The sequence below is a fragment of the Pteropus medius genome, unplaced genomic scaffold, assembly GCF_902729225.1.
Source record: "Pteropus medius unplaced genomic scaffold, Ma_sr-lr_union100, whole genome shotgun sequence".
Classification (NCBI taxonomy): domain Eukaryota; kingdom Metazoa; phylum Chordata; class Mammalia; order Chiroptera; family Pteropodidae; genus Pteropus; species Pteropus medius.
In genome coordinates this window covers 16,347,070-16,371,507 of record NW_024354911.1, presented here as the reverse complement: position 1 = coordinate 16,371,507, position 24,438 = coordinate 16,347,070, and the positions used below count along the sequence as shown (strand labels likewise).

At 34.2% G+C, this 24,438-nt stretch overlaps 2 protein-coding genes across 11 annotated transcripts in view; one reads left to right on the top strand and one right to left on the bottom strand.

Annotated features, from left to right (window-relative positions):
* The window catches only part of SLC25A21 (solute carrier family 25 member 21), a 445,505-nt gene extending 439,482 nt beyond the window's left edge, over window positions 1-6,023 (bottom strand). Inside the window, exon 1 of one of the 4 annotated variants that reach the window (XM_039856524.1) lies at window positions 5,648-6,023. The gene's annotated coding sequence lies outside the window, so the exon portion shown is untranslated. The remainder of the gene's footprint in view (window positions 1-5,647) is intronic. The other 3 variants (XM_039856525.1, XM_039856522.1, XM_039856523.1) reach the window with 3 other exon arrangements.
* Window positions 6,024-6,177: 154 nt separating this feature from the next.
* Window positions 6,178-24,438, top strand: part of MIPOL1 (mirror-image polydactyly 1) — a 258,182-nt gene continuing 239,921 nt past the window's right edge. Inside the window, exon 1 of one of the 7 annotated variants that reach the window (XM_039856511.1) lies at window positions 6,178-6,311. Coding sequence is in view for 3 of the 7 variants with exons in the window: in XM_039856515.1 (XP_039712449.1) it covers window positions 6,439-6,517 (79 nt within the window). In the remaining 4 variants the exon portion in view is untranslated. The other 6 variants (XM_039856520.1, XM_039856515.1, XM_039856508.1 and 3 more) reach the window with 6 other exon arrangements.

Below are 24,438 nucleotides of genomic sequence, written 5' to 3'. Positions count from 1 at the left end.
TTTTCTTTCAGGACTTTGAATATATCTCTCTACTCCCTTGCAGCCCACAAGGTTTCAGCTGAGAAACCTGCTCGTTATCTCATAGGAGCTCCTTTGTACATAACAAGTTTGCCTTTCTCCTGATGCTTTCAAGATTCTGTCTGTGACTTTTGATAGTTTATGACGTCTCCGTGTATGTCATTTATTCTAGTTGGAGTTCTTTGAGGCTCCTGAATTTGTCCATTTCTTTGCTAAGATTTAGTGAGCTTGCAGTCATTATTTCTTTGAATAGGCTCTCTATTCCTCTTTTTCTTTTAATTCTTAGACTCCTATAATGTGTACCTTATTCCATACAATGTTTCCCCTTAGTCCCTTAGCTTCTCTTCATTTGTCTTCATTCTTTTTTCCTTTGGTCCTCTCCCTTGGTAATTTTGAAAGTCCTGTTTTAATGTTTGCTGATTCTTTCTTCTGTCTGGTTAAGTCTGATATGGCATTCCTCTGGTGAATTTTTCAATTCAGTCATTGTATTCCTCAGTTTCAGAATTTCTGTTTGGGCCTTCTTCATAGTTTCTCTCTTTGTTATTGGTCTCATTGGTTAACACACTGTTTTCCTGATTTTATTACTTGTCTAACTGTGTTTTCTTTTAATTCATTGAGCAGCCATATGATGGCTATTCTGAATTCATATATGTTTCTTTAGGGTAGGTATCAGGAGATTTCATTTTGTTTTCGATGGGCAACGTTTCCTCACTTCTTTGTATGTCTCTTATCTTGTTTATATATCAGCATTTGAAAAATCGTCCACCTCTCCCAGTTTTATGGTCTGGTTTTGTATAGGCAAGATTTTCTCCAATCAGACTAGCTAGAGATTCTGGATACTGCTTAAGTCCTTCTGGGGATATGACCTCTTTAGTTTGTGGATGTAATCTAATAATTGAAGAGCTTTTCCAGTTTCTATTCAGGATCGCCCCCTGGCATCTGTCTGCAATACTGTGGCCTCTCTGATGCTGTAGTAATCTGTGATACTGTACTTTCACTTAGCTTCTGTTTGTGGTACTGTGGGCTCTAGTGCATAATGATTGTCTTTGTTCTCAATAGCCCCAAACTAGCCACCCATTCCTTTCAGTGCTTAGATTCAGGCAAGATAGAAACCAATCCCTCAGGCAATGCCCTGAAAAGTCAGAATATTGGCCTTATATTCCACTTCTTTCTATCCCCAAGGAGAAGGTGAAAATTGATGGTTTCTTTCCAATCACGTCATGCTGGGGGGTGGGTTACTTGGAGGTGAGTACTACGAGTTTTCCTATTGTGCTTTTATACAGTTGGTTTCATACTCGCCTTGGGCACAAGAACCTAGTTTACTGATTTCTGGGTTTTCCACAAAAGTACCTGGTCCATGTATTGTTAAATTTGTGTCACATGGGAGGAAGGTCTGGAGCTGCCTATTCTGCCATATTGCTGCTATCATTCCTTATTTGAATCCTTTGAAGTTAATTCATATTTCTTTCATGGTCTAGATTATGGTCTTGGTAAATAGCTCATGCAGACCTGAATGTCTATTCTGCTGTTGATAGGTGGAGAATTCTAGAAATAGGTAAGGTTGATAAGTGTCATTCAAACCTTATATGCCCTTACTGATTTTCTGTCTGCTTGTTCTATCAATTATTGAGATGAGTTTGAAATCTCTAACTAAAATTTATTAATTGCAGATTAATTGTGGATTTCTCTCTGCAGTTCTAACAAATTTTGCTTTATGTATTTTGAAGTTTTGTTATTAGGTGCATAAGAAAGGGAATGGTGGAGGACAGAGAAATGCATGTTGAGGTCAAGAGAGGATTAAACTCAGTTTTTGAAATATTACTTATGTGATAATTGAAAGTGAATCATGGAAATATATAAACTGAGAAGGAAGAAATAAAACTGTCTTTGTTTGCAGATGATATGACTATCTACATTAAAAAAAAAGTTTTTTTAAAATCAACAAAGAAAACCTCCTAAATAAGTGACTAGAGCAAAGTTGTAAGACACAAGGTTAAATCTTTTCCTATATATCAGAAATAACTAGAATCTAAAATTAACAAGACAATAACATTTACATCAGACCAAAAAAAATTGGTATAAATCTTAATAAAATGTGAAGAAGACTTATACAAGGAAAACTACAAAACTCTGATGAAAAATACTAAAGAAGATATAAATAAATGAAGAGCTATTACACATACGGTTGACCCTTAACAATTCAAAGGTTAAGAGCCCCAACCCTCGACACAGTTAAACATCTGTATATAGCTTAAGTTGACTCTCCATATATACAGTTGGTTGAATCTGCAGATGAAAAACCTGGTGATACAGAGGCCCACTGTATATTCATTGAAAAAAATCCATGTGTAAGTGGACCCATCCATTTCAAACCCATGTTGTTCAAGGGTCAAATGTAAATAAAGCTCTATATTGTCAAGATACCAGTTCTTCCCAACTTGATCTGTAGATGCAGTGCAATCCCAATTAAAATCCAATCAAGTTTTTGTGTATGTGTGTGTATGGCTACTGATAAACTGGTTGTAAAGTTTATATGAAGAGGCAAAAGATCCAAAACAGCCAACACAATATTGAAGGAAAAGAACAAAGTAAGAAGACTGACACTACCCACCTTTAAGACTACTACAGAGTGATAATCAAGACAGTTTGGTAATGGTAAAAACAAACAAACAAACAAACAAACAAAAACCAGCAGATAAATTGGTCAATTGAACAGAATAGAAAACTCAGAAATAGACCCACACAAATAGAGCCAAGTGATCTTTGACAAAGGAGCAATGGTAAATCAACGGAGAAAAGATAGTTTTTTCATCAGAGGGTACTGGAACATCTGGACATCCACATGCAAAAAATAAATCTAGGTGCAGACTGTCCACCTTTCATAAAAATTAACTTAAAATGGATCATAGATCTAAATGTAAAATCCAAAGTGATTAATCTCCTAGAATATAATATAGGTGAAATTCTAGGTGACCTTGGGTTTGGTGATGACTTTGAAAATACTTCAAACACACAATCCATGAAAGAAAAAATTAGGAAGTTGGATTTCATTAAAATTAAAAATTTCTGGTGTTAAAAACACCATTAAGAAAATAAAAAGACTAGCCACAGACTAGGAGACGATATTTGCAAAACATAAATCCAATAAAGGATATGTATCTTAAACATGCAAAGAAATCTTAAAACAAAGTAATGAGAACACAACACAATTAGGGGCCAAACAATTAAAAATGCACAGAAGATCTGAACATACATCTCATCAGTGAAGATATACACATGGCAAATAAGCATATGAAAAATGCTCGTCAGAGAATTGCAAATTAAAATGATATCCCTTACAATAAAAAAATATGTGAAATCTTGTTTCTCTTTCTCTAGAGAACCCCAACTAATATACATGGCATTCTCAGCTACTTGTGTATATGATTTTTATCATCATTTTATTTCTAAAACTGACTAAAGTGCCTGCACATTGTTGGAGGCTGATGATATTTATAGATTTTAGGGTAGCAGCCCCCAACCTTTTTGGTACCAGAGACTGGTGCTCCTATGAGAATCTAATGCCTGATGATCTGAGATGTAGCTGAGGTGGTAGAGCTAGAGCTGGGGAGTGGCTGCAAATACAGATGAAGCTTCACTAGCTCACCTGCTGCTCACCTCCTGCTGTGTGCCTGGTTTGTAACAGGCCACCGACGGATAGTGGTCCATGGCCTGGAGGTTGGAGACCCCTGCTTTAGAGTATTCACCATCTGACATTCTTTTACCCCCTGTAGTGAAAGAGGGGTTCATTTACTTTTTCCTCTCATCCTTATCCATATTTCTGCAAAAGCCCAACTTATAGGAGGGATGAGGGCATAGACAACAAACCACCACCCTCCTCCTTGATAATTAGCTTGAAAAGAGGAAAGAAAGCTCTAACTGGTCTCTTTCATTTCTTGTAGACTGTCAACTGTTAGGATGGAAAATGAAGAAATGTGTGTATATATATATATATATATATATATATATATATATATATATATAACATGTATGTATGTATGTGTGTGTGTGTGTGTGTGGTGTGTATATATATATATATATATATATATATATGAAAAGGTGGTGGAAGGGGGTTGGGAAAAATTATCTATTGTGGTCTGAAAAGTTCAGAAAAAGAGCATTAAGTAGTTACCTCAAAAGACAAATATAATATGATTTCACTTATATGTGAAATCTAAAAAACAATCAAAACAGAAACAGACTCATAAATACAGAAACAAGCTGATGGTTGCCATTTGGCAGTTATAAAATAGTCAATGGGATATAAATACAGCATAGAGAATATAGTCGATAATATTGTCATAGCTGTGTATGGTGCCAGGTGGGTACTAGACTTATTGGGGGATCACTTTACAAATTATATAAATGTCTAACCACTGTGCTGTACACCTAAAACTAATATAATATTGAATGCCAACTATTAACTGAATAATAATAAAATAGACTACAAAAGAAAAATTACCTCAGGTAAGTTGGAGGAAAGACTAGGGAGAAAAGGCCTCATTAAACAAAAAAGACAGAAAGAAAAAACAGGTTACCAAGAAAAAGAAAACCTGTTTCCTCTTTATCTTGGAGACTTTCAGCACACAGGTAATGAGCTTTAAAAAACTAGAGTTATGTACCTTTACCCAAAGAACAATACTATAACCACGTTCTCTAAATTTAACCTATAAATTCATTATTTGGTTTGAATTTTCTCAATGCTGTGGTCATTATTCCCTTTTATTTCTTGTTATTCCTTAGCTAGAAAAAGCAACTTTCCCTCCTTTCTTTTACACATAACTTGTTAGTCCTAAACGTTTTTATATGTCATTCCTCTTGATTGGAGTGCCCTTCTATCTACCCTGACAAACTATACCACTTTCTTTTTGTCTTATATTTTTACGGTACTTTGTCCATAAATATGTTTCAGACCCTCATTGAATTAAAGTAAAAATAATGCATTACAAAGCCTATTCTATAACGAAACTCTTCAAAGCAACGTGTCCTTCCATTACAAGCACCGAGTTTGTGAATTTTACAACCTATTTTGTTCTAACTAATTTACACCCAATTTTTCACGTCTTCTTGATTCACTCCCCTTTTTTATACCTACTAAAGTGTAAGTTGTTTTCATTAACTTTAACCACTAACTTGGGAAACTGCCAACTCTTCATATTATGCCTATTACCTGGAGATATGTAAAAATCATTATTATTGCTTATTACCCAACACCCAGTAGAGAAACTGGCACAGAGTAGGTGCTCGTAAATACTTGGTGTCTGAATAAAGTGAAATATTTGGTATCTAAAGGAGTTAACGTGACATTTATAAAAGCAATACTGATCTGTGGAACAAGAAAACCACATTTGGAATTACTAGCAGCTAATTAATTATGCCAGCCCTTTTTTGTTTCAATACGGAGATACACGAATTGAGGACTTAAATTTTTAATTCTGGAAGGTTCAATATTTTGTCTTAAAGAACCTACATATTGACCATAAGCATCCAAATCTCTTTCTAGTACTCAAATCAAAAAGTTTACCTGCCACCTCCAACTTTTGGTCTGAAACAGTCCTTGGCCAGAAGCCAGGTACTGCTTTTTGCTCACCTAAATGGAATCCAACTTCGGCCCTTTTCACTCAGCCATCACTTGCAACGCGTCCCTCTCACCGACGTCCCCTCCCCAATCTCCCTCTCACGCCAAACCACACTCGAAACAGGAAACCACAATTCCGCCAGCTCCCGTGGCGACTCGGCAACGCTAAAAGTCGAGGCCACAAGACGCATTTGTAACCACGCGGTTTTCCTCTCTAACCATATGAGGTTTTGCCCAGGCAAGACTTTGCTCTCGCAAATCGCTCCAGTCGCCTGGGACTCTGAATCGCAGCCCTCCGCCAGCACTGCGCCGGAAGCCTGGCAAACCCGCCTGCTTCTCCAAACTTCTGAGGACTTCCCAAGCTCATTCCCTCTCCCAGGACCCCGCCCCGCCCCCCTCCCCGCGGAGGGGCACGCGCATGCCCGGTGCGCGCGTTCTGCCTCGGCGCCCGTCCCGCCTCCGTGCCCCGTGGGCCCTCGCGCGCGGCCTGCGCCGGCTCGCCCCGCCGCCTCGCCCCTCCCGGTCGTTTGCGGGCGCGCGCACCTCCTTGCTCGGGGGAGCCGCGGGACGCGCCTAGCGAGCGGCGATTGGCTGACGCGGTGGCTGCGCGTTGGGCCTGAGAAACTCTGGGCGAACGGGCTGAGTCGGCTCCAGGGCGGTTCCCCGCGCATCCTAGGTAAAAGAGTGGGCTGGGAGGTTTGGGCGCTCGGGACCGGAAGGGTAGGCATAGACCAGCCCAAGAACTTCTGGCCGCAGCCTTCTTGGGGAAGGCGAAGGGGTCGCGCGGAATCTGCACCCAGTAAATGTTGGCCCGTGCGGCCGGGAGTGATGGGGCTCTGATGGAAGGTCAGCGTCGTGGGGGTCTACAGGTCCTCTTTCTGGGTATGATTTCAGCATCTTTCCCTGTTTCCTATGTTTTCTACCGCAATATTAAGCATTTATTCAAGGGTGTAGGTTTTTGTTTTTCCCTTAGGCGGTGAGTTAGAGGGTACGGGTCCTGGTTCAACCTTTGATTGATTCTGTGCCCTTGAGAGTACTTAATTGTTCTGTATTTCAGGTCTCACTTTTATAAGTTTCGGCAAATGATGCAGTACTTTTTTTTAGGCACACTGAAGCATGCTGTAGAAATATACTGTTAGAATATGTTTGGTTTACAATGTCTCCGGGCCCAAATTTCTTTAACTGGAAGGTGACACCACCCAACAGTATTTGCGAAGTACTTTAAGCTCCATGGATGGAAGGAACTGGATAAACACAACATAGCATTATTAGGCAGGATGGTAGGAAGAAAAACTTTCCACAAGAACAGGCTTTTTGAAAAACTCTTTTGGACATTTTATGTAGATTAAATCACAGTGGTTAGACAAAGGTAAGCCAAAAACAAGGGGCCAAACAAAACTACGTTTCAAGGAAGTTTATTTTTTTTGTCCTTCCCTAGATAGTTTTAACATACTATCACAAGGTGTTGGCTTTTCAAAGTTTCTCCTAGGGATCTAGTGTGGAACTAAGTTAAAATGACAGTTACATATTCATTTGGGTATCCTATGCAATAGTATACCAGGAAAATTAATTAAAGCTGACTTCTATATTAGGTAAGAGGAATTAAGATATCTCACTGGTGAGAGGTAATAATGGGAAATCAGAAAAATGGACGGGAGATATACACAATTTTCCCTCAGAGGAATAGTTTCTAGAAATCTTTTTAGTGCGTTAATTGTTAAAGGATAATAGACCTACAGAAAGTGCATCAATCATAAGTTTACAGCTCATTGAATTTTCACGAAGTGTATCTAGTACCTAGATCAAGAAAGCATTACTTGCATCCCAGACGCCCCACTTTGTGCCTCCTTCCCAAAGGTAACCATTATCTCTATTTTTAACATCTATGAATCTGCCTATTAATTTTATGTAAATGGAATCATACAGTATATAGTCCTTTGTGTCTCACTTTTGTTTAGTATCGTACTTGTGAGATTTATACAAGTTATATAGAAGTAGTTTGTTCTTAGGCTGTATAGTATTCCATTTAGTTTTTGGCTATTACCAATAGGGCTTCTAGGAATATTTTTATAAGTATTTTGGTGAATGTACGTATACATATCTGTTGGATATATACCTACTAGCGAAATGGCTTTATTATAGAGTATGCAGATATGTATTTCTGATATAACTACCAAATAGTTTTTCAGATTAGTTATGTCAATTAACACTCCTTTTAGCAGTGTTTTAGAATTCTGGCTCCTCCAAATGTTTACAACACTTATTATTATCTTTTATTTTAGCCATTTTGGTGGGTATGTAGTGATATCACATTGGGATTTTCCCCTGATTTCTTAATTACTAATAATATTTAACACTTCTTCATATATTCATTGGCATTTGGATATCCTCTATTGCAGGAGTCATCAAATTTTATGTAAAGGGACAGATAGTAAATATAGGCAGTCCTGGCTTTGTAGGGTTTCAATTAAAGCAGTACTGTGTGAAGCTAGGACTGCCTGTATTTTAGGATTTGCAACCACTATACAGTCTCGGTTGTATTTCTTTCCTATCCTTCTTTCCTTCCCACCTTCCCTTTATTCTTCTTTCTTTTTCTTTCTCTCCCTCCCTCCTCCCTCCCTCCTTTCTTTCCTTCCTTCTGTCCTTCCTTTTTTGCCTGCCGGCTTATTGCCTGCCTTCCCATCCTCCCTTTTCCCTCTCTGCTTTCCTTCTTGTTTCATAGTTTGCTAGCCCCTGGTATGTGGGAAAATGTTTAGTCTTTTCATTGATGGTGGTGAAATTATTAACTGAGATGAACTATATTGGAAACGTATAAATACATTTGTACGTTTTAATAATAGTATTAAATAATGTGTGCTGTAGTATTTGGGGATTAAATTTCAAATCCCTAAACATACTTTCTTTGGTTTTTACCAGTTTTACCTCAAGACTAATTAGAGACCTGTTTGATACTTCTCTAAACTATAATTGCTCCTGCTTTTTCCCATTCCTTTAAAGTTGAGGAACAAAAGAGAGATAAGAAGTGAGAAAAGAAGATACAACCTTTCTTTGATATTGTATAAAAGGCTAGGGAAGGGATGAATATCCAGACAGTTCTGGACGCCGAGTAAAAAAGGGTAAAAGAGGATCAAATACTGTTTGCAACACTTTGCCACAGATATTGTTTTTTGATCTATGTCATCTTGGGCTAGTTTGATTAAAATGTATATCTACCTGATTGAGTATACGCGTGATATGGGAAATAAGAGTCAATGGCTTGGAACATGAAACTCAATTGTAGCAACCCTGCCCAGGATGGAAGTTCTCTCTTCTTTAAATGCCCCATTGGGCTGTCCAAATTCATCTTCTCTTACTTTGGGCTCCCTGCCTTTCACTTAGTATCAAAAGTATCAAACTTTTAAAAGTATCAAAAACTTTCTTTCAATACTATTTCAGTCTATGTTAACATTTTTTATAACACTTTTTTTTAAGTGGTTTATAGAAGGAATTTGGGTATATATATTTAGATGTATGCTTATCCTGACAGGCTTTTGGGTAATCTCCATCAATGTGATCTTTTCTCTGATATGGATAATTGACTTTTTCCATCTTACTCTATTATTGCAAACACAGTTTTAAAATACACCACCAGTCCTCAACTTCCACCATCCGACAACCTACAGCTATCCATGAGCCTTTTGTATATAGAAATTCTAGATCTAGTTATGCATTTATAGACATGTGTATATACACACATATACACATATAATTTGCTAGTATAAATATGTTGCTGTTTTATAATTGCCACATAAAACAATTGTACTTATATACAATGTTTTCACTGCACTCTTGAACCTAAGTTGGAGTTATTACAAATTATTATGGCTGGTAAAGAGCGTGTGCTGTGGAGGGGGCTCACTGACAAGTGAGTCCCCCATCCCTGGCCTCATATAGGAACAAATAGGATTTTTATGTTTAATGGTGTTAGACCTTGACTGATGCTTCTATATAAATAAGGACATATCTGTCAGTCCAGTGTTATCATGAACTTCCGAGAAGACCTACCCCTCTAGACATTGCCTGCATTGTATTGCCATTGCTACTTCTAGGACTTCATCTTCCAGAATTCCACTGGGGATAACCCTTGCCTTTTCTGGTTGTAGTTTCTATTTTAAGGTACTTACTTCATTTAGGTTACATTTAATTTTATTTACTTTGTTTAAGGCGATTCTATTTCTCTGCTGTGATCTATTATCTGTTGCATTTGTACTTAAATAATTTGTACAGTAAATAATTTTGTTCCTATGATGTCCAAGTGCCTGGGCCTGGGGATGGGCAGGGAGGGAGGATAGCTCACTTTCATCTGGCATGCCACCTACAAAGATAGCTTTTGAGTTGATGAGAGAAAAAGAGAAAAAGTACAGCATTAGTGAATTGGTGCTCATTAGTACTACTATTATTCTCTCTTCCTTTTGAATTTAATGGATTTTGAGACTAAAGGGCTGTTTTAGGGCATTAATTGAAAAAGCAGTGCACTGTGGTGCAAAGAGCACTAGGCCTAAGAGCAGAGTGAGTGTAGCTTATTACTTGTCTTTGTTAACACTTCCTGGAACTTGGCACTCTTTTGTAAAATGAGGTAATTTGACCAAGTATCTCTCATCCTTGGAAATCCTTTCCAAAAGACATGGTAGAGAAGCACAGAATTTAGAACTTAGAATTTTAATGACTCCAGAGATCATTTAGGTTACCCTCTCATTATTTTTCAGTGAAAACACTAAGGCCTTGAGAGATTGTATTTAGTCACATTGTTACTAGATTCCAGTTTTCCTGTTATTCCAGTCACTTTTTCCACTGTGCTACTTGTGATAGGCAACCTTCTAAGATAACCCTGCTATTCACACTTTTGTGTAATCCTTTCCCCTGAGGGTAGACTGGATCTAGAAGCTCACTTCTAATAGAATATGGCAAAGTGGTCAGATGTCACTTACGAGATTAGGTTACAAAGGACTATAACTTACTTTTCACTGATACTCTCTCTTGCTTGCCCACTTTGATGAAGCCAGCTTGTTGCCATGTTTTGAGTTGACCTATTTAAAGACTCACCTGTCCAGGAATTGAGGTGAGGTTTTGGCCAAAAGCCTATGAAGAACTGAGGTTCTCAGTTCAGTAACCCCCTAGGAACTGAATCCTGCTAACAACCACTAAGTGAAGTTGGAAGAACTTGTCACAGTTAAACCTTGAAATGACTGTATCCCTGGTTGATACTTTAGAGACCCTGAACTGGAGGATCTGGCTAAGCAACACCCAATTCCTCAAACTGTGAGATAACAAATGTGTGTTGTTTTAAGCTGCTGAGTTTTGGGGTAATTTGTTAGGCAGCAATATATAACTAATGAACTGCTCTTACTGATTTTAGAAAAATTTTAATAAGAAATAGTTCATGCTGAAGTTTTTATGAACATAGCTACAATCTGTTTTTATTATCTTAAATATATCTGAGGATGTTCTTTTTACTTTGGGAAAAGTAAAATAGTAACCATTTAACTATAAATTATGTTTTCTTTGGTTATAACTTAATGGCCAGGTATTTGTTTTATCTCAAAATAGGCAGTATAAAGAGATGACTACTTCGAAGGTTGGTTTGGTTTGGGGATTTCATTAAAGTAGATGACCAATGGGACTAATTTGCATAGAGTTGTTTTGGCAATTGGCGTGACCACTTCTGATTCAGATATTGTCAGTATTGAAGATGTTTTTAATTTAGATTTTATACTGTTTGGGATGTGTATAGCCAAGTAATCTACTTTTATTTATCCACAGTTTTTCATTAGGGTGATTTGATTACATATAAATTTCATTTTGTAGTATCCCTAGATTTATAAATTTTGGAAGCTACAAGAGTACAACAGGGATCATTTCTCTGGAACCTTTAATCCTGAATCTTGTTTTATTTTCTGTTGAAAATAAAACATACCAATGTCCCATCTTCACATCTTGAGAGTTCTGCTGTGGAACAACTTTTGAAAAACTGAAAAAATAAATGAATATATAAATGACATAGATCAGTTAACTTTTTAAAAACTTTATTGTGAAATTTGATACATGTAAAGATAAGTATATAAAATATATGTGGACAGTTTAAAAAATAAGTTAACACCCATGTAATTACCATTAAAATATTCTGGATTGAATAATCATTGAAATGGGTAAGTACTTGCTTTGTATATTGTTATTACTTTTTTTAATGCATCCTGAGTATGAGTGCGTGTGTATGAGATGTGATGTGAATTCTGCTTTCAGTGGTTATAATGCTTTATATGTGTCTATTAGATGAAGTTTTTAAATTCTTTTGTTAAAATCTTTGCTCACTGATTTATGTGTGTGTGCTTGATTGAAAATTACTGACAATTTACTATGTGTTAAATCTTTTTGTGTAATTGTGGATTCTTTTTCTCCCTAGTAGTTCTGTTAGTTAGTTAGTTAGTTAGTTAGTTAGTTAGTTAATTAAATTTAGGATCTTGTTGTTAGACGCATACACCTTCATACTTTGTCTATCTTCCTATAAATTGGACCTCCCTCTCCTCAACCCCCCCCCATTAAGAAGTATCCCTTTTTATCTCTGGTAATGCCTTTTGTTTTAAAGTTGTCTGATTTTTTTTTAACTTTTTATTTTAAAATTATTTTAGACTTACAAAAAGTTGCAAAAATAGTACAGAAAGTTCTGTGAACCCTTCATCCTGCTTCTAATGTTTACACAATGCATAATCACAGTAAATTATCAACACCAGGAAATTAATATTACAATACTCCACTAAGTTATATACTTTATCCACATATCACTAGTTTTTCCATTAGTGCTTTTTTTCTGTTCTAGGACCCAATCCAGATCCCATGCTTTATTTAGTTGTCATATTTCCCAAGTCTTTTCCAATCTGTGACCTTTTTCTGATTTTGATATAGCTCTGTCAGCCTTCTTTTGGTTAATATGCGCATAGAATTGGATTTTTAAAAATCCAGCAGGACATCTTTGTCTTACAGTTGGAGCATTTGGTAATGGGATCATTTCATCCATTCATATTCTGTATTTCATTTTTCTCTGTTATTTTGACAATTATATATGCTTTACCATTCTTTTAATGGTTATTATAGAGACTATTGCATCCTGGAATGTATCTTTTCAGACCTTTATTTCCTTACGTGTGTAGATGTGTCTAAAAACATGGTTTTGATTTTTTTTGCTTTTTTATTTTCTTAGTATAATTTCATGCTTTATTATTTTTTAAATAATATTTTATACATATTTCTATGTCAGTATATGTATGCATAGTGTTTATAATATATAATATAGTTATACAAATTATATGAATATATAAAATAACTACATAATAATATATAAAACCATATAAATATATATCTTGGACATATATGTTTGCATCTTTTGCTAGAACATAGATTTCTAGAAGTAGAGTTGTGGAATCAGTTTGCACATTTAAATCTTTAATTAACATTGTGGGGCATTCTTTTTACATTTTAATGGCATAGTTTTTATAAAAATGATATATGCTAATTATAAACTCTTTCAAACAACATAAATAAGTAAAAAAGATGACAGTGAAACATTACCCCAAATTCTATCACTCCAGTATAAAAAACTTTCATGAAAATCATGTGCACAGCATTCTGTTTCTGTTCTTAGAGTGCTAAATATTAAACAAATAAAAACTACCCATAGGCCCATGTTTGTAAAATTTCACAGCACCAAGAATGAAAAAATTTGTTTGAAGATTCTCAGAAAGAAAACAAAAATAGGCTACTTAAAAAGAAAAAGAATTGAATATACCAGCATCAGTCTTCTTGACTAGCAGCATGAGCTGCTAGAATACAGAGTTGCAATGGTCTGAAGTTCTGAAGGATAGTACTTTTCAATCCCAGAATTCTTGGCTAGTCAACGGTCAATGAAATATGGGAGTGGAACAAAGATTTTCAGACCTAGAAAGCCTCAGAAGTTATGCTCTAGCAAAATAAAGTAGTGAAAGACCTGGAATGTAGGAAACAGTAAATTCAACCCAGGAGAAGGGTGAAATAATGTCACTGGAGGGACAGCTAGCTATATAGCAAGTCTAGTGGGCAGATGGTCCAGATTTCAGAGATGCCTTCTAAGTAAGGTTTCTAGGAAAGAAAGGCAATTTAAGAGCTCATAAACTCTGAGCCTGGAGTTTTCTCTGTAGGAAGGTTTTTTTAACTGCAGATTCAATTTCTTTAACAGATACAGGACTATTCTGGTTATCTATTCTTACTGAATTAGCTTAGGTAGATTGCGTCTTCCGAGGAATTTGTCAGGTTTATGGGTATGAAGTTGTTTGTTACTCTCTTTTTATCTTTTTAGTGTCTGTGGGATCTATTTAATGTCTTTGTCTTCTTACTGATATTGGCGATTTATATCTTTATTTTTATCTTGACCTGTCTGGCAAAACGTTTATCAATATCATTTCAAAGAACCAGCTTTTGGTGTCATTGATATTTTCTAAGATGATTTTACATTTTCAGTTTTATTGATTTTTGATAACATTTCCTTCCTTCTGCTTGCTTTAGGTTTACTTTTTCTTTTACTTTTGTATTTTTTTAAAGGTTATAGCTTAAATATTAATGAGAGGCCTTCCTCCTTTCTTTTGATATATGCGTTTAATACTATAAATTGCCCTCCAAGCACTGATTAAGCTACATCCCACAAATTTTGATATGTCGTACTTCCATTTTTATATAGTTCAAAATACTTTAAAATTTTCTGTTACTCTTCTTTTTTGAACCATGGGTTATTTAGAAGTATTGGAGGATTTTCAAATTTTCTGTTATTGATTTCTAGTTTATTTCTGTTGGGGTAAGAAAACATAATTTGTACAATTTCAATTTTTATAAATGTGTTGAGGTTTATTTTATGAACCAGAATAGGGTCTTTTCTGTAAATGTACCTTGTGCTCTTGAAAAGATTGTGTATTCTGCCATGTTGGGTGGAGTTTTCTATAAATATCATTTAGGTCAATTTGATTGATATATTGAGTCTTCTATATCCTTTCTGATTTTTTGTGTATTTATTCTCCTGATTATCGAGAGAGGCGTGGTGTAGTTTCTAACTACAATTAGGGATTTATCTGATGATTTTTCATTTTATGTCATATATTTTGACACTCTTATTAAGTACTTACATATTTAGGATTATTTATGTCTTGTTAGTGAATTAAACTCTTAAATGTATGTCTTTAGTCTTGGTGATTTTTGTTGTTTCATTTTGTCTGGTATTAATATAGTAACTCCTGCTTTCTTTTAGTATTCGCACACTTTTTTTTTCACTGTGCTTTATTATCTCAAATAATAGATAATTAAGACAGGGTAATTTGTAGGATATTTTCGTTTTGTGTTGATGGGTTCAGAACACATACATAAGGGGACAGAATATAGCATCTCAGCATACTAAATATCTTAAGCTGAAGGAATTTGAGAAATGACAGATACAGGAGGGACTCTGTCACCTCCCCATTTCCCCTAAAGCCCGTCATATAAGACCCTCATGTAAGAGGTGCCCTCCCTATATCTGGAGGGAAGGAGCATTCTTACCTCCAGAGACAAAGGGATAGGGACACCTAAAGGAATCCAGATCCCTTGGCTCCCGTACCCTTTGTCCTATCACATTTTTTCCCACCACTTTCCACTCTTCATCAGGCCTGGTATAAAAAAAGGTATAACCATTTCTTCGGGTCTTCATTTCTTTGTGAAGGCAACCATGTCATGTAAAACTTACATTAAATAAATTTGTATGCTTTTCTTCTGTTAATCTGTGTTGGTCAGTTTAATATTCATGTCCAGCAAGGGATCCTAAGAGGATCTAAAAAAAGTTTTTCCTCTCCTACAGCATGCATTTTCTTATTATGTATTTATTTATTTTAAATAATGTTTTGATCTTAGGAAGTAATATTTTATCAAGTATGACCTAAGATTCTGTATCTTTATGTTAAGATATAATGATAAAAGTGTTAATCACATCATTTGAAAACTTTATACATTATTATTCTACTTTTGGTTGGGATTCAAATGGTAATTTCTTATAGATACTGTTTCTATTCGACTGTTAAACTGCTGTTTTGCATTAAGTCTTAACCAGATACATGTAACTTTAAAAATTTTTAAATGTTTAAATTCCTTTTAATGAAGTATTTCCTGAAGTATGACAGACTTCTTTAAGCAGGATGTCTTGAAACTAATTAGTACTATAATACTTTTATTATCTTTTAAATTTAATGTAAATTGAAGCCATTTCCTTAATTTATGTCAAACAGCTTATTACCAGCATGGGAGCTACAGATATTATGTGATATAGCTTATGATATCCCAAAGTAGAACATTTTATTCAGTGGCATGAGCTGGCACAGTGGGCAAGATTTTTCTAATTCATTTGGGCAAGTGAACTGTAGCTTAGGAGGTTCATATACAAAACTCGATGAGTTTCTTTGTCATTCTTCACTTGGTAGGAAACTCAGTTTAGGATTTTAGTTGCTTAATTTCTATTGTCTGTTTCATGCAGTGATTGATTTTCATCTTAGTTTAAATTAAAGTCTAAGTTCATATCTTTAAATGCCTATGTTTTTGTTAACAATTTTAGAATTAAAATCTCATTTGAAATATTTCATTACATGATTACTACTGGTTGGTTCTAGAAGCTCATATTTGGTCTACATGTAAATACATGTAAAAAATTAGAGAAATTTTCTTCACTAAAATTTTTTGGAATAATTTTTCTTCTAATATATGTTCTTAATTTTAGGAACTACTTTATGAAAAACAAAAGGCTACATTATTTGCCTATTAGTACATAAAAATTTAAACTACTCTAATATTGCCATATTTAATATTCATGGGATTTTTAAAAGCTGCCATAAAGATATTCCTGCTAGTGCTATTCATAACAAAACTATGAAATTGCTATCCAATGGAATATTAAATAACCATTGAAGTGATTTGAAGAAAAATGTTTCTGACATAATATTACAAAAAATCAAGTACGTGTGGACATAGATTACACATATGTAAAACAAAAATGACAAAAGGACCACACTAAGGTTTTAAGAATATATTTTGGTAGTGAATATAGGAGGTGATCTTTTTTCCTTCTTTCTAGGTTTTTTTTTTTTAGTGTGTTCTGGACTATTTTCTGTATAATACTGTCATTTGGGCAGTGCCTAGAAATTACGTCTCTAATTTTTTTTTCTATCATTGTTGCTGTGGGAGCAGTTTAAACTTTGGAATCGCCCCAATGGCATGAGGGGAGGATCACGGTGCAGAAGTGTAGTTAGCATTTTTCCTCCATTCTTCCTCATTGATGCAGTGAAGAATCACAGGTCAGTGAGATTTAGAACATATTTATTAAAAGTATATTTTAGAAAGACAAAGCACACTTCAAGGAGAAACATGGTTTAGCAAGAGAACTGTAACAACTATGAAAAATAAATTTCTGTTGTTTGTAAGCCATCCAGTCTATGGTATTTTTGTTATAGCAGCCCAAACGTTCTAATACAGATCTCATCTCTTCCTTACCTCGGTAGGATTTTTGCTCTCCCTTGACATTACCCCATGGCACTTGCAGCTTGGGTTTTTGCCACTGATTTCTTCATTGGTGGGGCAGACAAGAATTGACTTAAAGTATGTGAGAGGTACAAGACACACAAATTTTTCTCTAACCTATTTTTTCAGCATCATTAGTGTCTGCTCTTCACCCAAGGCTATAGTCTTCTTCTCCCCCAGTCTTCTTTCAAGACAGCTGGCACTTACATGGATTTCTCGAAGTTTTTGGTTTGTTCCTTGGGTCCATAGTGCTCTCTCTTCTAATTTTTCTAGGTTGATTTTGGGGGAGAGAACCAGTGATATTTTAGTTCAATTCACTGTCTTAAGGCTTCCTAATTTCTGAATAAAACTTCCAACCTTGGTCTTAACTGAGGAGGAAACAGTTTTATTTCTTGCTCTTATAAACAATAAACAGTTTATTCTTAGGGTCTAAGTAAGAGTAGTTTTAATAAACCAGTAACTTTAAGTATCTGGCAGTTACCAAGGATAGCAGAAAACTAGTGTCGGGTTACCTGTGGGATATGATTCTTGCTTTAGCAGCCTTACTACCTGTCTTCCTGTCATTGATACTCCCCTCAGGTCAGGTAAAAAATCTGAAATAATAATTTAAAAACTAGTTTATTAAACAAAAGAAAGTTCATTGCTTCAAATTTTTAGCCTCTCATGGCATCCCAGTGGAAGAAAAATTAAAAACAATTTGATTTGATAAAAAATACTGTGAACAATAAAGAAAAGCTATAAGGTTGAAAATATTAAATATAGTAAAATAAGCCTACAACTTCATAAAAAAATTTACATTGTTTATTTAAAATATATACTCTTGAAAGATAAATAAAAATTAAATTAAAATTTAAAAATAAAATATGTGCTCTTTTGCTAAGTACTGTGCTCAATAGGCACTAGAGATATGAATTAGTGCAGTATTAAATCTTTATTAAGATTTTAATGTATGATAACATTCCTATGAATTGACATTCCAGAGTAGTAGACCAATTAACTTTGATTTTAAATAAATCAACAACATAAAGAGAAATATACTTAAATTATGTATCGAGTTTATGCACAGATGTGGAATAAGAACAACATTAAGAGGAAAAAGCTGTTGATTGTTACTCTTCATGTCGGCACTTACGGCGCTTATGCCGGCGCTTGATTACAGTGGGCTGTCATTAAATTAAATTTATATACTTTGTGTCATGATTCGTTAATTTGAAGTTTACTTACATCAGTGATTAGAATGTTTTTATATTGTTTTAAGAGTACATATTTAAAAACAGTTACTAAAGATGGAACTTTTAACAGTCTCTAAGTCTTTATAACATTAAAATCTTTCATTATATGATTTATTATTGGGGAAAGGTCAACGAAGTGTTTAGAAACCCTGCTTATGTTTTTGTCTATATCTCCCCGTTTGTTATTATGACCATAGGAACTTTGAAGAGAGTTTTGCTTGCAGGATATTGCTCCATACTTATCTTTGTGGAGTGACTATTGTGTGTTTTATCTTCTTCTTTAAAGGAACAGAGTGAATACTAAATTTCTCCTTTGCAGAATAAACTGCCACTATTTTTTTTCCTATGGAAACATTTATAAGATGTTGAAGAAATCCTGAGTATTCAAAAATATCACTGATCAAATAGAAAATGTTAGCATATTGATTAGGAAGAAATATTGTCATTACCTGTTACCAGTGAAAAGCTGGCCTTTTTAAAAGTCAATTTTGTTTAATTTACTATAAAATCAGTTAAAAAGACTGAAACATAACCTCTAGAATTGTTTGTATATTTCTCCACTAGATGGAGCTGTGTACTAATGTTATTGCTTTGTAGCAAACAAGGGCATACACAGCTTTATCTGTGGTGATACAGGCATTCCTCGTTTTATTGCACTTGGCTTTATTGCATGTCACAGATATTTCGTTTTTTAACAAACTGAAGATAAGACCTTCCACCAGCAAAAAAGATTACGACATGCTGAGGCTCAGATGATGGTTAGCATTTTTCAGCAATAAAGTATTTTTAATTAAGGTATATACATTGTTTAAGACATAATGCTAATGCACATTTAATAGACTACAATATAGTGTAAATATAACTTGTATATGCACTGGGAAACTAAAAAAATTTTGTCTTGCCTTATTGTGGTAATCTAAAACCAAACCTACAATATTTCTAAGGTATGCCTGTTTTTCTAAGGTTAAACTTATGTAACCCATCTGTTAATACAATTAAATAATTTGTCTATTTATTGTATAACTATGGGTAAATAGAATTTTACCCCTTCTATATAAAAATGTTATTTACCATTCATCACTGGAGGATGTGTACAGTTAATTTTTTGGTACAGTTGCTAAGTTTCTCTTGGTCTCTTCTTAAACTTAGTATATTAATGGCCAAAAAATAATTTAAAAAATTCACTATAAAGTTGCAGTTTCCTTAAATGGCTTCCACTTAACTATTCGCCAGAATAACTGAAGTTCTGCTTTCCCTTGGTATAAACGTACTGACTGATGCCTGTGTTAGGCTTAGTGCTCAGGGTAGTACACTGACTTCTTGGAGATAGCTTCTGTTACTACTGGTTCAGCAGATTTATGTGCTTACCAGGAGCCCCTTGTGTTCGTCCCAAAACCTGTTTGTGCTAGTTATATCTGTAATCATTAATTATATAATTTAAATTAAATCTAAGCTAATGGAAATGTCATAAAAGTGTTCTTCCTATGAAAATTTAGGTGAATGTTTTGTAACACTCAGTAAAAGGTGAAATGCTAAAAAAAAAATTACTATCAAATTAGGTGTGAGTAAAAAAGCTGTGAAGAAAAACTGGATTTTGTACTTGTTTATGGGGTGGAAAATGCTTGGAATTCTGTAAGTCCTGTACAAAAGGTGCTTTTATTTAACAGTTTGATTACAAATGTACAAGTTTCACATTTTGATGTTTATTACTAAGAAATAACTCTCCGGGAAATTTTTATTAAAAGTGCTGAATGTCCTAAATGAAAGTTATTTTAAACTTAAAGAATTTACTTAAGTGCTTAGTAGCTTTAAAATATTTGTTTCTCTCTTAATATTACTATCTTTCTATAGTTTTATTTGGTTGTTTTAACTTATTATTACTTAGAGGACATCTCAATAAAAAGTGTAAATAGAATACAAAAGGCATTTAGGTAGAAAATAAAACTGTAGTACTTTATCAAAGGCTCCAGATATACAGTGTAGCAAATCCCATAGCTTTTTCAGTCTTGCTTTTGAGTAAATGTAATGATTTTAATCTTTCATTTATTCCAATTTTTATGGTTTGTTGCTGACTTGCTTTGTAGCGAAAATATTGAAATCTTGTCTTTAGTTCTCTGGCCTCTTCATGTTTAACAAGGGATTGTCTTCCTCCAGATTTGCAAGACAGGCAATTTTGGTTCAGTGGTGAGTTCCTCTCTAGTAGGAGTTTCTCCTTCCCCACTATAATCCTGTGAGAGCAATTTCATTACTAAAAAAGGTAGAAGAAGGTTTTCTTTCAACGTGTATGGAAAGAACACTGCAATTGCAGTCAGAAGGTCTAGGTTTTAGTTCTAGAATCTAGGACCTAGAACAACAAATATTTGCTGAATAAATAAATTAATGAGTAGCTTTGCTACTTCTTAGTCGTCAGATTATAACCTGGTCAGTTAACATCTCTTAGTGCCTTGTTTATAAAATGAGATTTTATTAATTCAGCATACATTGCATAAGCGTTATGAGTCAGAGACAATAGGGAGAAATATAAGCCTCCTTCAATCAGATTGCTTAATTGGGAGGGACAGGTAAGTAAATAATTAATGACAAGTGCTCTCATGGAGGTATGTCTAGATAGAGTAAGTGGATAGCCCCTTTAAATCTGTAAATATTGGCCAAACATTTATTTAGTTGGGGTAGAGAGAAATTGATCTAACAATCATAAAAATTATACAGAAGCAAATTAAAATGTGAATTTTCTCTCAATAGTTGAAGGAAACATTTCTGAAAAAGATTTAGCAAAACATTTTTTAGTTTTCTGTAGTTGTTTTCACTTCTGAACCAACAGTTTCTTGGGAAGCATATTTATGAGTTTCAAATTAGATAATATGTCCCTAGAAAAGTGCCATAGATTGTTTCTGAATTTTAACTGAGTGCAGCTACATATGTAGTAGATATTGTTGAGGAATATTTTTAAATTTTCAGTTAGATAAAGAGTGACTTATGAAAACTTTAGTTAACTAGCATCATGCTTCTAATTTATTCCAGTGATGTTTTAGTGGCTCTCATTGATGGCTTTTCCAATCCACTCTGCATTCAATTTGAACAGAACTAACACTTTATAATTTTGAGTTTTCTAGTGCATAATTTTGGTGAATATCTCCATTTGTCATTGTTATTTTTAATCTCTTAATAAAGTTGTATTATTTTCTCACTAGGGGTTTTACATTGTTGTAATGGCAAGTACCTTCAATATAAATGTTGAAAGAAGTGTGAATAGCCAAGATTCTTGATTTGTGCCATTATCAAAGAATGATTTTTAATGTTTTACCATTTTTGAAGGATTTTTCTTAATTGTTTAATACATTTGTTATCGAATTATTGTTTTATAATTCAAAGTTTTTTTAAGACGTGCATGTTGAATTTTATCAGATGTTTCATCTCTATAGATTTTTGTCTATCCTTTGATTTTCTTCTGTAATGTTAGTGTAATGAATATATTTCTTTTCAAATATTGAATAACTCTGTGATGGGATAAACACACCCTAGTCACAACACATTATTACTTTTCCTAATTGCTGGTTTCTGTTTGCTAATATTTTGTTTATGATTTTTATACCTGTGTTTATTAATGAGATTCAATTCTTTTATTTCTTATAGTATTTTTATATGGGTTTGGCATCATGATTTTCATTATCCTCATAAAGATTTTTCTGTTATCTTCCACTCCCTGGAATTTGTTATTGTGGACTTCAAAATATTTTCTAAATGTCATCATGGTTTTTTCATTGAGTTATTTCTCAATTTCTAAACATGCAGTAACTTTGTTATTTTCTGAATATATAGGAATTTAAGAAGTTCTGAACATGTGAGGATTTTCTTTTTGTTACCAATTTCTAACTTCACATTTTGTAAGAAATTGCCAAACCATTTCACACGTTGACTGTACCATTTTACATTTGCACCAGCAATGTGTGAGGTTCTGGTTGTTGCTCATCCTCATCAGTGCTGGATATTGTCAGTGTTTTTTTATTTCAGTTTTTCAGATGTGTACAGTTGTACCTCATCATGGTTTTAATTATTATTCCTCATTACTGATTATGTTGAGTATAATATACTTGCATATGCCATCTTTATGTCGTCTTTAGATAGGTCCTTTTCCCGTATTTTTTTATTGTTGAGTTTTGACTGTTCTTTATATATTCTGGATGTTAGTCCTTTGTCAGATATGTAATTCACACATATGTTTTCTCAGTTTGTCACTTTCCTTTTAATTTTGGCAGTTGTTTGACAGAGCAAAAGTTTTAGATTTTGATAAGGAGAAATTTACCTTTTTTTTTATTTATGGATTGTGCATTTGGTGTCATTTCTAAGAACTCTTTGCCTAATGAAGATTTTCTTTTGTTTTCTTCTTTAAAAATATAGATTTGTTCCTTTCATTTAGATATCACTCTTTTTCAAAAAATATGTTTTTGAGAAGTTTTAGCTTTATAGAAAAGTTGATTGGTAGTTATAGAAAGTTCTCATATGCCTTCTCACTCCCCCAATTTCCCCTATTATTAACATCTTGCACTAGTGTGGTGGTATATTTGTTACAACTGATGAGTCAGTATTGCTACATTATTATTAACTAAAGTCTGTAGTTTACATTAGGGTTCACTCCTTGAGTTGTACATTCTGTGGGTTTTGGAAAATGTTTAATGACACGTATCCACCATTACAGTATCATACAGAATAGTTTCACTGCCCTAAAAGTCCCACGTACTCAACTTACTCATCTCTTCCCTCCACCCACCTACCCCCAACCTCCGTCAACCACTGATTATTTACTGTTGCCATAGTTCTGCCTTTTCCAAAACATCATATGGTTGCATTCCTACAGTATGTACCCTTTTCAGATCATCTGTTTTTACTTAGCAATATACATTTAATGATTTTCCATGTCTTTCATGGTTAAATAAATCACTTCTTTCTATTGCTAAATAGCATTCTATTGTATGGGTGTACCACAATTTGTTTATCCATTCACCTATTGAAGGACATCTTGATTGCTTCCAAGTTTTGGAAATTATGAATAGAACTGCTGTTAACAATTGATTATAGATTTGTGTGGACATATGTTTTCAACTCATTTGTGTAAATATTAAGAAGTGCGGTTGCTTGGTATTATGGTAAGAGTACCTTTAGTTTTTTAAGAAATTTCCAAACTGTCTTTTAAAGTGGCTGTACCAGTAGTGAATGAGAGGTTTTGTTGCCGTACGTCATTGTCAGCATTTGGTGTCATCAGTATTTTGGGTTTTAGCCATTCTAATAGTGTAGAGTAGTATCTCATTGTTGTTTTAATTTGTAATTACCTAATGACATATGACGTTCTGCCTCTTTTCATATACTTATTTGCCATCTATATATCTTTTGATGAGGTGTATGCTCATATCTTTTCCCCATTTTTAAATTGGATTGCTCCTTTTTTTATTGTTGAGATTTAAGAGTTCTTTGCATATTTTAGATTTCAGTCTTTTGTTGGATGTATGGTTTGCAAATATTTTCTCCAAGTCTGTGGCTTATTATTTCATTCACTTAACAGTGTCCTTCATAGAGCAATAATTTTAAGTTTTAATGAAGTCTAGCTTATCAGTTGTTTCTTTCATGGATTGTACTTTTGTTGTTGTATTTAAAAAGACATTGCCAAACCTAATGTCACTTAGATTTTAACATATGTGAAAAAAAAAATTCTAGTTTTATCACTTTGTGTTTTACGTTTAGCTTTGATCCATTTTGAGTTAATTTTTGTAAAATATATGCAGCCTGTGCCTAGATTTAGTTTTTCATGTGGATGTCCAGTTGTTCCAGCACCATGTGTTGAAAGGACTATCCTTTCTCTATTGAATTGCCTTTGTTCTTTTCTCAAAGATCATTTGACTCTGTTTGTGTGGGTGGGTCTATTTCTGTGCTCCCTATTCTGTTCCGTTGACCTATTTGTCTATTCACTCACTAATAACCACACCG